Raw genomic sequence first — 14,119 nt, 5'->3', positions numbered from 1 at the left:
CTAGATAATGCTGAAAAATGGGTTTAGAAGACTGCCACTTGGCAAAAAATGCCCATCCAAACTGAGAAAACGTTTTTGGGGACTGGGTCTCAACCATTCAATCAGTTTACACCCTAGGGAGAGAGAGGGGGAGCTGCTGGTCCATTTTCTTATCAAAAAACAGCAATTTACTATAGAAGACAGCCATCTGGGGGGCTCAATAGGCAAGGGACCACAGGGAGACACCTTCCAAGGGCTGGCAACAGCATTGCTGATCAGATGACAACATTTTGGAGACACCTGGCGGTAGGCCTAAATCATGAATGCCATGCGCACAAGATTGGTAAGATCGCCAAAGTGTTATGGCCTTTCAGGAACAACACAAACAACAAGAATAGCCCTGAATAGCCATAACTTCAACAACAAGAATCTTCCCTAAACAACCATAACTTTAACTGTCGAGATACTTAAACCGACAAACAACAACAAAAAGCATATTGTTTAAGGGATGTAATGCTAGCTTTCAGGATACATCATAAACAATTAGGAAAACACATTATCTTGAACATTATAAACAACCAATTTTCTAAACAGATTATCAATAGAGAACGACATCTAATCTTCAGGAAACACATACAAACATTCAAGTTGGCTTGAGAACAACCCATAATGGGAATTGTCTCATATGAAGGGATTATTCATAGATTCAATAAAAAAGGGGTGTCTTTTATTTAAAGAAATGTCACAAATAAGGGTATTTTTAAACAGAACTTGAACGCAATACTGTAGAGGATTTACATATAGTGAACCCCCCAAGCCCGAACAGGTTTGCCTCATCGGTTAACCTAGTTATTATTAGCCAAAGTAAGTTGCTATCCCAACATTCATTCCTTTGTCATCCTAGCCAAATTCATCAAATGGAGGACTTTCAAATGTGATCTCTAGCTCAACTGGTGTGAAGTAGGGATAGATGATCACATCACATGTGATCTCTACATCAATGAGATAGATGAGCACATCACATGAGGAGACGGGGTGGACATAGAAGGTGCATTGGTCTCCCTATTATGCTTTTATGCTGATGATATCATCTTGGTCTTTGCTGCAAGAGGGTCTACAATGACATCTCCATGCCCTAATGACTTCTGCACATAGTGTGAATTGATTGTTAATTTTGGGCAAACCAAGATCCTAATCTTGCGCACATCAACCCTAATAATTAAGAGACATGTCGTCACTCTAGGAGCAAAACAGGGTGGAGGTAGTGGATTCATATATCTACCTAGGAGTCACATTTATCACGTCTAATGAGAGATTCACCATGGCATAAGCAGCTAGAAGTCAACTCACAGGAGGGTATGCTACACTAGCCATGCTGGAGAGGCAGTGCCATCAAGTGCACTATCATGAGCCCCACATAGAGATGGCTGCATTAAATGCAGGCTAGAGTAGGCAGCAAGCAGATTTTAGGGTTATCTTGCGAAGAAAATCAGATTTCTCTCTCATCTTGGTTTTCTCTCAACTTCTCCAACCCATTCTCAGGAGATCTCAACATTTTCCAGCCATTGTCAAAAGAAATCAGCCATATTTCGTGGATAGCAGAGGGATTTCTGCTGTAAACCCTAAATTTCTACAAAAATTAGGGTTTACCAGCCACCCCAAGACCTGTGCCATCATCAGAAGACATTGTACACTGAAATCAGTACCTGAAATTTGTGAATTGTCAAGAATTTCATATGCTTAGCTATCCATTGGGAATTTGGAGTAGCATTTGGCCAGTTGGGATCCAATTTAGAGCAAGTCCTGGGTGAAGTTCAAGGGGCATTTGGCCCCATTTCTTTGCTGATTGTTAGAATAGCCAAGGGCTTTTGAATTAGCCAAGGAGATCGTAAAATCTTGGCTTGTAATACATCCATTGGCAATTGAAGTTAACAAAATACCAAAAGGGGCGTCAGTTTTGGGCCCAACAAGATGTCTATTGTCCAATATTATTAAGGTAAATTGTGCATTTCAATTTATGTTTATTTACTGATTGTTGTAATTAAGTGCTTCATCAGGGAATTACCACCCTTTCCAAGAAGGAAGGCTGGTTTCAATCCACCTCCTTCACCCAAATGTAAACAAGCTTCCCATCTCTCTTGCCATCCAACTTTGGAATGGTTAATTTCTTTGTCATCATTGCTTGTTCCTTCTCAATGAGAGAGAGAAGAAAACCTACTAAATGCGTAGGAATAGATGCAAAAGGCAAACAGAAACACTCAAGGTGGTCTGAGGCACCCTGTATCCTCCATGTGAACTCAGCTATGTGGGGACACTTAAATAGTGCTAGCCCTCTTGTTGCTAGCAAGTGGGGAGCTATGACAAGGCCACTATATTAAACTCTTTGCCCATTGAGACTAGGACCACCAACTGCTTTAGTCACTTCAACTTTCACTCCATGTGTGTTATCTGTCTAGTCAGCTCATGTGTGAATCTAGGCTATGTTTGACATTATTGGGTATTTTAGGCATTTTATGGTGATCATATTAGTGATTATTTAGGCATTTATTGCCGACCAACCAGCTGCCATATTCACATATTTTGGGCCTATTTATTCAGTGGCTCCTCCTCCTCTCATTCAATTATCATCATTCTTTAGGTGGTCTTTCTGTTGGAGAGAGGACCCAATGCCAATGCCCACACAAACAATGACTCACTATTGTACGCATCATTCTCGTGTTTGGTATATGGATTCCATTTTCCAAGCACATCTTTGAGTTCTCTTCTTTTGCAGTGTTCTTCTATTCTTTTGATCTTTTGTTCTTCTGTTTTCTCTCTTCTGTCTTATGTTTAGCAGTTTATTTTAGCACTTGTCTATGCTTCCATTGCTACACCACTTCTGACATGGTATCAAATTGCAAGATCTCACTTCTTGCTATGATTTTTCTGCTGATTACATGTCTTTCTTCCCCCTGCTTAATAGGCTTGCATTTTTTAGACCAGCAACCTACATTTTCAGCCTATGCTTGGATTCCAGCCTATAATCATCAATTTGCTGCATTCAATGCTCCACCAGCCTGCATTTTTGGTTTTCTACCCCTAACCATGGTTGAGACTGTTTGTGCAAGCCATTTTTGCTGTTTTTGGCAGTTTTTGACTAGTTTTTCTTCCTTTTGCAACAGTTAGCCTTCATTTTTTATCAATTTTTTTGTTACACTGCATGTGAACTCTCATTTTGTGAAGTCTTTGTTGTTGGTTTGGCTATATTCCCTCTCCATATACCCTCTATCCTCTATTTTCTCTTCTTCTCTGCAGATGGCTCCTTTGTGCACTTCTACAAATGATAAGTTACATTTGACTATCTTACATGGAGTGTTTCCTCTTCCCAAAGATTTTGATGACGACAACCATGAGGAAGTTGTGCTTACATGGGATTCAGATGATGCCCGTGCATATTCTGCATTGCTTCAGTGTATTTCTAAAGAAATTTTCCCGATAGTTACCTCCTGTAGGACATCACTAAAAAAATGATCAAAGCTTCATATGTTGTACAAGGCACCTTTCCCCATGCGTGCTGTGACCCTTTACAAACAACTTTAGCAGACCAAATTTGAGTCCAAGGACACCATTCAGTCATTTTTGCTCCGTATTACACAGGTACATGACCACTTCGACACATGCAGTCTACCCTCCTAGAGGCACATCTAGTGTGTGAAGAAATCTACTAGGGTTTGCACTGAGGACACACAGAGTGTACAACCACAACAGAAACACAAAGAGACAGACACAAACACAGAGGGCAAAACTCAAACCCTAAACGCAAAACTCAAAACTCAAACACAGGAACTCAAACACAAACAGAAGAAGGGAGAGAGAGAACACAACTCTGAAGTGAATGAATGTTGTAAATGAATGTAAGAGTGTACAGTGTGCTCAAGGGTAGAGCAATGTCGGAGTGTGACGTCCACCGGAGATGGATCCCAAGTCTGTGACCACCAGTCGAAGTGTAGGAGTGCTAAATAGTGAATGGCAGCAGGCTGGTCACCAAAACACAGCAGTCTGGAGGCTGGAAACTGGTAAACGCAGCAATGTACCACCAATCGGAGGCTGGAAATTATGCACAGTTTGCTGTAAACACCAAGCTAAAACAGTATCTAATGTGGCTAACGATGACTGGATGATCAGATCGCAGCAGATAATGATGTCGCTAGCAGCTAACATCAACATGGATGAAGGCGCCAGCAGCAGGAGCAAACACGTATGGAGTGGCAACAGTCTCGAGGGCTGGACAGCCACATGGAAGAAGGCTAATGGCTGAAATCTGCACGTGGAGTAAGAAATCTGCACAGACGGAATAAGGCTGAATGGGGACAGCCTATCTATTTATAATGTGGAAGGGCACCCCAAAAATTAGGGTTTCCACTGAACTCTCTCGAACGGCTTCCCGTTTTAGGGTTTCCATTGAACTCTCTCGAACCGCTCCCCGTTTTAGGGTTTTTACTCTAAAAGAGCATTTTTTAGGGTGTTTTGGGGCTGTTTATGAGGCTAATTAGCAAGTAATGCATATTTTAGCTCAACACCCCTCTCAGGCCCAAAACTGAGCCGAAAGGCTAGGCCAACCACTATGGTATTTATTGACCCCAAGGCGTCCCATCCCAAAGCAGCCAGGGCATCAGACAAAGGGTGCACGTCGACTACCTAATGGCCTACCAAGACTACAAAGGCGATAGTTATCTTACCAAGGGAATCCAAGTAGTCACCCCAGAGAGGACAAGGCATCGGACAAAGGGTGCACGTCGACTGCCCAATGGCCAACCAAGCCCTACAAAGGCGGATGGAACTACATGGAACTGTTTTTTTTTTTAATAATAAGTGAGGTAAATTTTATGGGATGCGGCCGATTGAGTAATAGTGATCCAGAAGACCGGAGTAGGAAGGGTACACCCAACACATCACAAAACAAAACAAGCTAACCCAACCACTCAAGGTGTTGATGACGAGGAAAAATAGGGAATGAGCTATCCATGTGATGAAGAAGAATGGTGGTGTGGGAACAACTGCCACCGGTGGAAACAGCTTAGGATCCGCTCAAGTAGTGCTTTGTAGAATGAGATGCAAAGTATGCTACATGCTAAAGAATGCTCATGCAGCAGGTGCCACTTGGACAGTGTCCCTCATGGGAAAATTGTTCACTTGCCCAAGCGCCCTAATACAAAGATGATGAAATCATGCAATGCAAAGGGTAAGGTATAACAGGGAAAAAAAGCCGATGTCGAACACAAAGTGCTGAAGCCTGTGATAAGGTAAAAATCTGATATACTAGGAATTCCTTGTAAATGGATAAGCTGTCCATTGGAGATAAACTCCATATACAACTGTGAGAAATCCATAGTGATCCTGCCTAGTGTCATCAACCAATCACAACTGAGTACAATATCTATAGACCCCATTTCAAGAGTGATTAGGTTTACTTTGGCTTCAAAATTTTCAACCAATTGTAAAGAAACTTGTGTGCATATCTGTGTACTGATTTCCTCTTCACCATTAGCCACTTAAACTCTACATAATGCCGTCTCAGGGCCTCCAATGACGGAGAAGCCTGATAAGACATCATAGGAACTAGACAGGTTTCTGGGACATTGTGATTCGGTTACGACTCGTATTGTGTGCCTCACACAAAGACTAGCTCTCCAAAAAATCCACACAATACTCTTTACAAGAGCACCACCTCTAATACCATGTGAAGAAAATTGCTAGGGTTTGCACTGAGGACGCATAGAGTATACAACCACGACAGAAACACAACGAGACAAACACAGACATAGAGGGCAAAACTCAAACCCTAAACGCAAAACTCAAAACTCAAACACAAAAACTCAAACACAAACAAAAGAAGGGAGAGAGAGAACATAACTCTGAAGTGAATGAATGTTGTAAATGAATGTAAGAGTGTACAGTGTGCTCAAGGGTAGAGCAATGTCGGAGTAATGCGACGTCCACCGAAGACGGATCCCAAATCTGTGACTACCAGTTGGAGTGTAGAAGTCCTGAATAGTGAATGGCAGTAGGCTGGTCACCAAAACGCAGCAGTCTGGAGGCTGGAAACTAGTAAACGCAGCAGTGTACCACCAATCGGAGGCTAGAAACTGTGCACAGTCTGCTGTAAACACTAGGCTAAAACAGTGTCTAATGTGGCTGGCAATGACTAGATGATCAGATCGCAGCAAATGATGATGTCGCCAGTAACTAACGTCAACATATGTAGACGCCAGCAGCAGGATCAAACACGTATGGAGTGGCAGCAGTCTCAAGGGCTCGACAGCCACGTGGGACGAGGCTGATGGCTGAAATTTGCACGTGGAGTGAGAAACCTACACAAACAGAATAAGGTTAAATGGGGGCAGCCTGTCTATTTATAGATGTGGAAGGGCGCCCCAAAAATTAGGGTTTTCACTGAACTCTCTCGAACCGCTCCCCGTTTTAGGGTTTTTACTCTAAAAGAGCATTTTTTAGGGTGTTTTGGGATTGTTTAAGAGGCTAATCAGCAAGTAATGCATATTTTAGCTCAACAGTGAGCACGATACTCTACAAGCTCCCCCCAGAGTTTGATGGAGTGGTGAATGCTTTGCGAGTGCAAACATCCTCTACACCTGTGAGCTTTAGACATATCCTCGATGCTGCTTGACCATGAGACATCTTTGCATTTACAAGGGAAGCTCTCATCTCATTATGGAGGTTCCAATGAGACCTTTACAACTTTAGAGAGGGGTGACCAGAAGGGGGAGGAGAAGAAGAAGCGGGATGCGGACTCCTTCGCCGCGTCATCCTCTTCCTCAAACTTCGACTTCAATCCTCCAACCAAGGAGAAGTCCGCGGTGCGGAAGGGTTCCACTTCTTTAGACCGCGGGAAGGGCTTGATTGCTCCTTCCTCAACTGCTTTCTAGTCTAGATGATATGGTTATTCCTCACAACTCTCCGATGCCAAAGAGGAAGTATGAGAGGGTGGTGAGATGGGGCAATCAAGCCTCATCTATACAGATATACAAGTACACAGGTTCCAGAGAGGGACATTCCTAACGCATCAACCGAAGTCTGGCAGCTTCAAATCCTGGAGTTGGGATTGACATCCAAGTTCATGATGAGTTGTTTCTTTAATAGTGAGCGCGATTGGCTCCTAGTCTTGAGCTCACATGAGGGGATACTTTGGCGGTCTTGGCCAAAGGCAGGGAATCCATGGTCATATATGTTCAAAGGCATTTTTGACAGGATGGTCTTATATGCTACTACAAGACATTGTTGACAGACACTGAGATATGTTATGACTCTTCTCTATTTTCAGGAGTTGGTACGCTAGACATTGACCTTAGATTCTCTCCGAGGCACCTTAATGGTGACTTGATCACCCACTACTTGGACATCCATGGTTCTACTCTAGTGGTTCTTTGTTGTATATAATTATCATTGTATCATTGTATTGTATCAGATCACCCATGAACTGAGAGAGGGTGTTATCTGTCTAATCAACTCATGTGTGAGTCTAGGCTATGTTTGACATTACTAGGTATTTCAAGCATTTTATAATGGTCATATTAGTGATTATTTAGGCATTTATTTACTGGCCAACTAGCTGCCATATTTGGCATATTTTGGGCCTATTTATTCAGTGGCTCCTCCTCCTCTCAATCGGCTATCATCATTCTTTATGTGGTCTTTCTATTGGAGAGAGGAGCCAATGCCGATGTCCACAGCCAATGACTCACTATTGTACACGTCATTCTCGTGTTTGGTATATGGATTCCATTTCCTAGGCACATCTTTCAATTCTTTGCCTTTGCTATGTTCTTTTCTTCTTTTAATCTTTTGTTCTTCTATTTTCTTTCTCTTCTGCCTTGTGTTCAGCAATTTATTTCAGCACTTGTCTATGCTTCCATTGTTGCACCACTTCTGACAATATATTGCCACATGTCGATGATCTCTCCTTGAAGCTAGAAAACCATCAAACAAAAAGAACGTATCTAGTTTTGGAAAATAATGAGTTCTTAGCAACATGAAACCATCTCCAAGTAAATATATGGCATAAGATTCCGCACTAGTAGTACAAACAAAACAATTTCCATTCGAAATATGGCACTTGGAAAGAGCGGAGGCAAGGGATAGGCCATCTATGAGTATTCTCCAAAGAAAAACTTTGCATTTGGGAAAAGTATTATTGAGCCAACCGTCCACAACCCTCTCTCTCTCTCTCTCTCTCTCTCTCTCTCTCCCCCCCCCCCTATATGTGTGTGCGCACACGCATGTGCTTATATGCATGCAAGCACACAAGTCATGCAAACAGCATGTAAAGCTGATAGATACCCAAGAAAAGTAAAACCACTGCTAAATAGGAAATGTAACCTCCTGAGGCCCAGCCTAACATTGACAGCATTCGCATCATCATGTTAAAACAGTGATAGAAGCTGTGCAAACAACCTCAATCCATGGAGCAGCCACCAAAAGGATAACACCCATTGATGTCAGGAAGCCACATAGGCCCCTTATGCAATCAATATGAACATGAATTCCGGATGCCTAATCAAAGGTAAAGGCAATTCTACTGAGGCAAATGAAAATGTTCTGGCTGAATATAATGTCAGCACGGAGCATTCTTCCCAGGATCCATGATCTGTAGTGTCACAGGCATCCAAACGGTCCTTGAAAGTAGAAACTTCGTGTGTAAAAATGAAAAGGAAATCCTTAAGTCTGTGGTCGACAGTGCTATAGGTGATTCTAACAATCTAATATTAGCCCTAACCTCAACAAACAGAAAAGGGCACGCAATGAATATCCAAAGTTTGTTAAACAACCATTTGAGAGAAACAACTAACGAAGAGTACTTCATTGTAAATATTATAAATAGTGGTCTGGCCGAAAGATACCTTCCTCACACCTCCATGGGTGAATGTTTCAGCTGCGAGAATGGTTGGACCTTTTGCCGTGCTTGGAGCAGCTTCCGTGGCTTCTTCTACAGGCTCCGACTTAACTTTGATGGCGTCCACTTTCCCTGCTAACGAGTCGACTGCAGGCTGGGAGGTTTGTGCGATCTTCTTAGATGTTTTCCTGGGTCTCTCCATGGCCACCGTCTTAAGGGACTGAAGACAAACTTCACTGCATGAATATATCCTTGCTTTAGAGAGCTTTTGCAGGTGACAGGAACATTGATCTAAAAGTAATTAAGGTTAGTAAACGTTAATATTTAATCACTTTAGGGTGCTTACACATGGAATGACGGACGCACCCAAGTTGTATACGAGTAATGTCATTTAGCACCAACGGAAAAGCATAGTAATTTATGTATACGAGTAAAACTGCAAACATCAACACTAGGGATTAAGGGTAGAACTCCAAAACTTACCCTAGCAAAAGATATTTGCCAACATGGATAACAAAAATGCCACCAACTACTAAGGTAGCAAATCCATTGCAAGAATGTTGTAAATTATAACCTTTCATGTTACCTATCATGCCCAAATAAACTCATTTTGAAGCCATTACATCATATTTTGTTGGTGTGCATCTCCACAACTGGCATAAATGTTTACATTTGCCTTGGAGATTTGTATGCGCATATTGAGGAGTATATGTATTTGTAGGCTTTGCTCCTAATGAGATAAGCAAGGCCTCCCTTCCCTCCATAACATTCCAATTGTCACTTACCTTATCTACCATAAACCCCCAAAAATTAGCTTTGGTGTGCTCATACTCCTCCATCACTTCACTAAGCTTCAACCAAAACAAGGCATGCTCATCTAGGGTAAAGGGGCCAATAGAGTGTCATCTAATAATCCTCCATTATAACTTTTTTTTTCCATGTGAGATCTTTAAATATTTTTGAAGGGTCAAAATATTTATCATATGGAACTCAAAGGAAAAATATTGGGATATTTTGATATTATTATCAAGTAGCCCTAGTTATAAACAAAAAGCCCATAAAAGAGTGATATTGAGGGCCCAATAGAGTGACACTCAAGGATGCATTGTTTTAACATTTTACAAAATCCAAAATATAGAAAATTTTATATGGCTCAATTGTTTGATTCACATTAAGCTTATATGTAATATTTAAAAAAATTATATCATACTATTAAATAGCTAAAAAGGCTACATATTTTTAGCAAAAATGTCACTCCATTAGGGTGTTGTGTATTTTCCTTTTGGAGAACATCACTTTATTGGCCCATTTACCCTATATCTTCTTCCTTCATCTCACATATTTGCCATGGTCATCAAATCTTGTACACTACAAAAGGTAAATAGTAATGTTAGCTCAAGTACTAATGTAACCTTTAATTTATAATGTGATATGACTTAATTACCTTGAAAGTAACCACTACCACCATCAATAGCTTGACCATGAAAGAGGCAACCATGGAATAAATATGTATACACAACCTTGACAATGTTGCTTCAATCCCTCATTAAGTAGTTGAGGTTATACATGGCCACAACAAAGTGAAGCTAGTGCCGAAGGGGGTAGTGGATACATAGAGAAAAGCAAGCAATTTGCTAGTAGTACAAGATAGTGGCGAAAACAAACTAGAGCACATGCTACCTCACTCATATGCTTGGATTCTCTAGTTCCAAAAGGTTTTTACAAAATTGCTAATGCTATTAACATAGCATGATTAGTTACATTTGTTAAGCTAAATGCTTTTAACATAGCATGATTAGTTAGATTTGTTAAGCATTGGTCTTATGAATGAATGCATAGGACCAACAAAACTACCATAGTACTCCTGTGAGAGTAGGCATTTGGATCTCTTCCTTCTAATCTTAAGAAGATAAGAACCTTCTTAAGATCTGTGGTTGTCTCAATGTCAGATTGCAACTTATATCCTGGTTGCTTACCCTTCCTTTTGCCCTCTTGTTTGCTCTCCTGTTTTTGCTCCTGACTGACCTCTTCCATAACATGCTTGGAAGGTGGCTGATTTGTAGCTTTAGGCTGATCCACACCTCTTCTTGTCACTCTTTTAGATGTCCTTGCATTATCTTCATCTCTCTTTTGTTTCTCTTCCACAAGTACATCCATGTTTTGTATCTTTGCTAAATATGCATACACTGAATATGCATCTACCGGTGATTCCCAACTAGTTATGTCACGAACGTTTTGCCCTACATGAGACATTTCACTATCAGTAACCTTTCTCTTTTCAGCTGCATGTAAAGCATGTGTCCATATTTCAGTCTTTGGACCAACCATTACTTGGCCATACATTCTATCTAACTGTAGACCAAAAGTAAAAGCATGTACCGTCGCATAAGCATTTCAGACAGCCACATCTTCCAACAACTTCTCCATACCTCCCTTTCCAAAATTCAAAGCAAGAGGCAATCCCGTTTCTTGTGCATGGATCTTGCCATCTTTCCAAAATATGAGTTGTCGTGCCAAGGCCTCCTGATAGGCAGCACAATCCTTTCTCTCATGCTGTAAACTATCACACCACGTACATCTTTTTCTTGGCTTAGGGGCTGCTGCCCGCCATCACCTTTCCTCTTATCCTTTTTCATCCAGTTTTGCAACCTTCAATTGAAGATCCCACATGCCTTTGACTAATTCATCCAAGGCATCTTCCCTAATAGAGGGAACAATAGCAGGTACAGCCATAGGATTAGCCACACAAGTGGATGGCTTATTGAATACATCAGCTATCTTGCCCGCAACAGTGGGCAGACTAGAGACATGCAATCTTTCTCTCCTTCTATGCTTTTTCACAAGCACAGTAACAACTTCCTTGACATGTCTCCACTCTGTTTTCAAACTTGTCTCTATAGTCTGATCCTCCAACAAATCATCAAGCTTCTCTTGAAGCTCAAGATTAGCTGCCTGTAGAAATAATTCAATTTTCTAACTTGCAAGAGCTTGTTATTATGCAAGATCCAATTGCTCAAATCGACTTTCAAATTCTCTTAACAATTTTGTAGCCACAAGACCCTTATTGGGTTGTAAAACCCATTCCTGAAAAGTATTGCGCATAATCAAATACATGTAAAAAATACCGGCTCCATGCAAGTTGAGCCACCCCAAAGAATTCCATCTTCTAAGCATAGGTATGTACATATGCAAATACATTCTTGCCATTGAATAACTTTATCTCATGCTCAACTGCTTGTAGAGCATTCATCACAACACTTTTTGTTTGAGCAGAAGCATGCATCACCTGTTGATGTTGTTGTACCTGCATAAGCATATTCATATTTTGCACCAATTGTTGCAAAATATCATTGGAGATTGTGTTCGAAGGTTCTCCCATCTTTTCTTTCCTTCTTCTGACAACCTTTCACGTCGGGTTCACCAATGTCGGAGGGGTTTTTGTTGAAAGGTCGAATCCACCGAAGATCAGAGATAGAAGGAAGTAGAGATAGGAGATGGAAGAGAAGAAAAATAATAGACAAGAGGTAAACATGATAAAGACAAAGCACAATGAATTGAATGAAGCAATACGTATTGATAGAACCTGAAATCCTTTATCTGGCACTACTCAGAAGCAATCTCCAGGCATAAGATCTCTTGGAGCTCCTTCGTAAAACAAAAACATGCATCAAAATAACAGCTCCTTCTTTGCTGATCAGAACCCAAATCTGATGGCTCCATTGGCTTCGCGAGGGGGTAAAAATCTAGGACACAGCTGATCTAGAATCTCCCAGTTCACTCCTTCTTCTTCTTCCAGCTCAAAGTGCACTTTTCAACTTGTCAACAGCGATTGCGACGCCCGTGATTTTGCCAATCTATCTTTTTTAATGACAAATTCCATAACTGACTGAAAAAACAACTTGCTTTTTACATGCCATCCTAATCTAGAAGCTTTTCTAACTTTTTCACATTTTTACAATAATATCAAAAATAGACTAAAATTGTCTAAAAATCTAGTATTTTTGGACAATTCATGCCACTCACACTAGTACTAATGACTCAGATCACATTGACTTTCTTGATCAACAAGAAAGTTGGATGACGATGCATTCCATGCTTTTTCACACTGTGTCCGCATAGCATCACGACATTGTCTGATTGGGCATGTGGCCCATCCAATTCGAACAATTGGGTACTTGAACAATCAGACCCATGCAAATCGGACCCCTCGAAATCAGGCCACCTGGACCTAAAAAATTATATCATTGACCACTCGGACCACCTACACATTCGGACGCAAAAATCGGACGAGGTAGAATCAAGCCATTCTCACTCGGATGTCTGACTCTAAGGATCGAACACTGTCAAATCAAACCAAAATTTTGATAGGAGAAACTGACAAATCTAGCGCATCTTGAGCGAGGTAGAACACCTCCCGCAACAATCGGGGAAGGCTTCGAAACCCTTACAGATGCAATTGACCTTAGAAATCGCAGTGGATGGCTAGACACAACCGTTGATAGTCACGTCAGCTTTTAGTCCCTTTTAGAGCTGTTCACCACCATATCCCCATTTGACCTTGATATAGTTGAGTAGAGTAGCATGGATCCTAGAGACCAGAGAGAGCGGCTAGTGAGACTGAGAATAAGCCCTATTTGACTGAGAACTTAGATCGGAATGCGGAAGATGCATTCGTTATCTTGTGTTCGTACCCACATTATTTTCAACACTTGACATGCACTTGTTAAAATTGAAAGCTTGATTTTGTACAATGCATGGAAAAGAGCACCACACATGCACAGAGTGAATGTAAATTGAGGATTGTCTATAAATAAAAAGAAACACACTCAAACTTAATGAACGGAACAAACCCACCAATAGGAGATAACCTGCAAACCTAGAAGAGTGATCAAGCAACCCCAATTGGTAGGACCGAGTGACAAACACAACATGAAAGGCTAGATGAATTGAAGGAGCAACATCATTGGGAGCGCGACACTGCTTGACTTGATCAACCTCATCGACAATTTAGTGGAGCAAGAGACCACAAATATGACAGAACCCAGTATAAACCATGGAAACGAAGAGCTTGACCTAGGAGATTTCTTAATCAAAAGCCAGCAAATGGTGAATGAATATGATGCACAAACAAGGCTGGATCACCATGGTAAACCATTTAGAAGATGTAATGTCCCCATTACTTAGTTTTTTTAAATGTGCGTGTACATTCTAAAGAAAAATTGATCTAATTATGAAACTGACTCTCACTATGAA

The 14,119-nt window shown here is 41.1% G+C and overlaps 1 protein-coding gene across 1 annotated transcript in view; it reads right to left on the bottom strand.

Moving 5' to 3' along the window:
* The window catches only part of LOC148038197 (uncharacterized), a 72,675-nt gene extending 63,547 nt beyond the window's left edge, over positions 1 to 9,128 (bottom strand). The window contains exon 1 of the mRNA XM_087675380.1: positions 8,874 to 9,128. Within this exon, the coding sequence (XP_087531506.1) occupies positions 8,874 to 9,068 (195 nt within the window). The 5' untranslated portion in view covers positions 9,069 to 9,128. The remainder of the gene's footprint in view (positions 1 to 8,873) is intronic.
* Between the last annotated feature and the right edge of the window lie 4,991 nt (positions 9,129 to 14,119).

This window comes from Lygodium microphyllum, chromosome 3, assembly GCF_053477565.2.
Source record: "Lygodium microphyllum isolate KBCC chromosome 3, Lygodium_microphyllum_v1.1.10, whole genome shotgun sequence".
NCBI lineage: Eukaryota > Viridiplantae > Streptophyta > Polypodiopsida > Schizaeales > Lygodiaceae > Lygodium > Lygodium microphyllum.
Note: the sequence above shows the minus strand (reverse complement) of the source record. Positions and strands in the feature narration are given on the sequence as shown.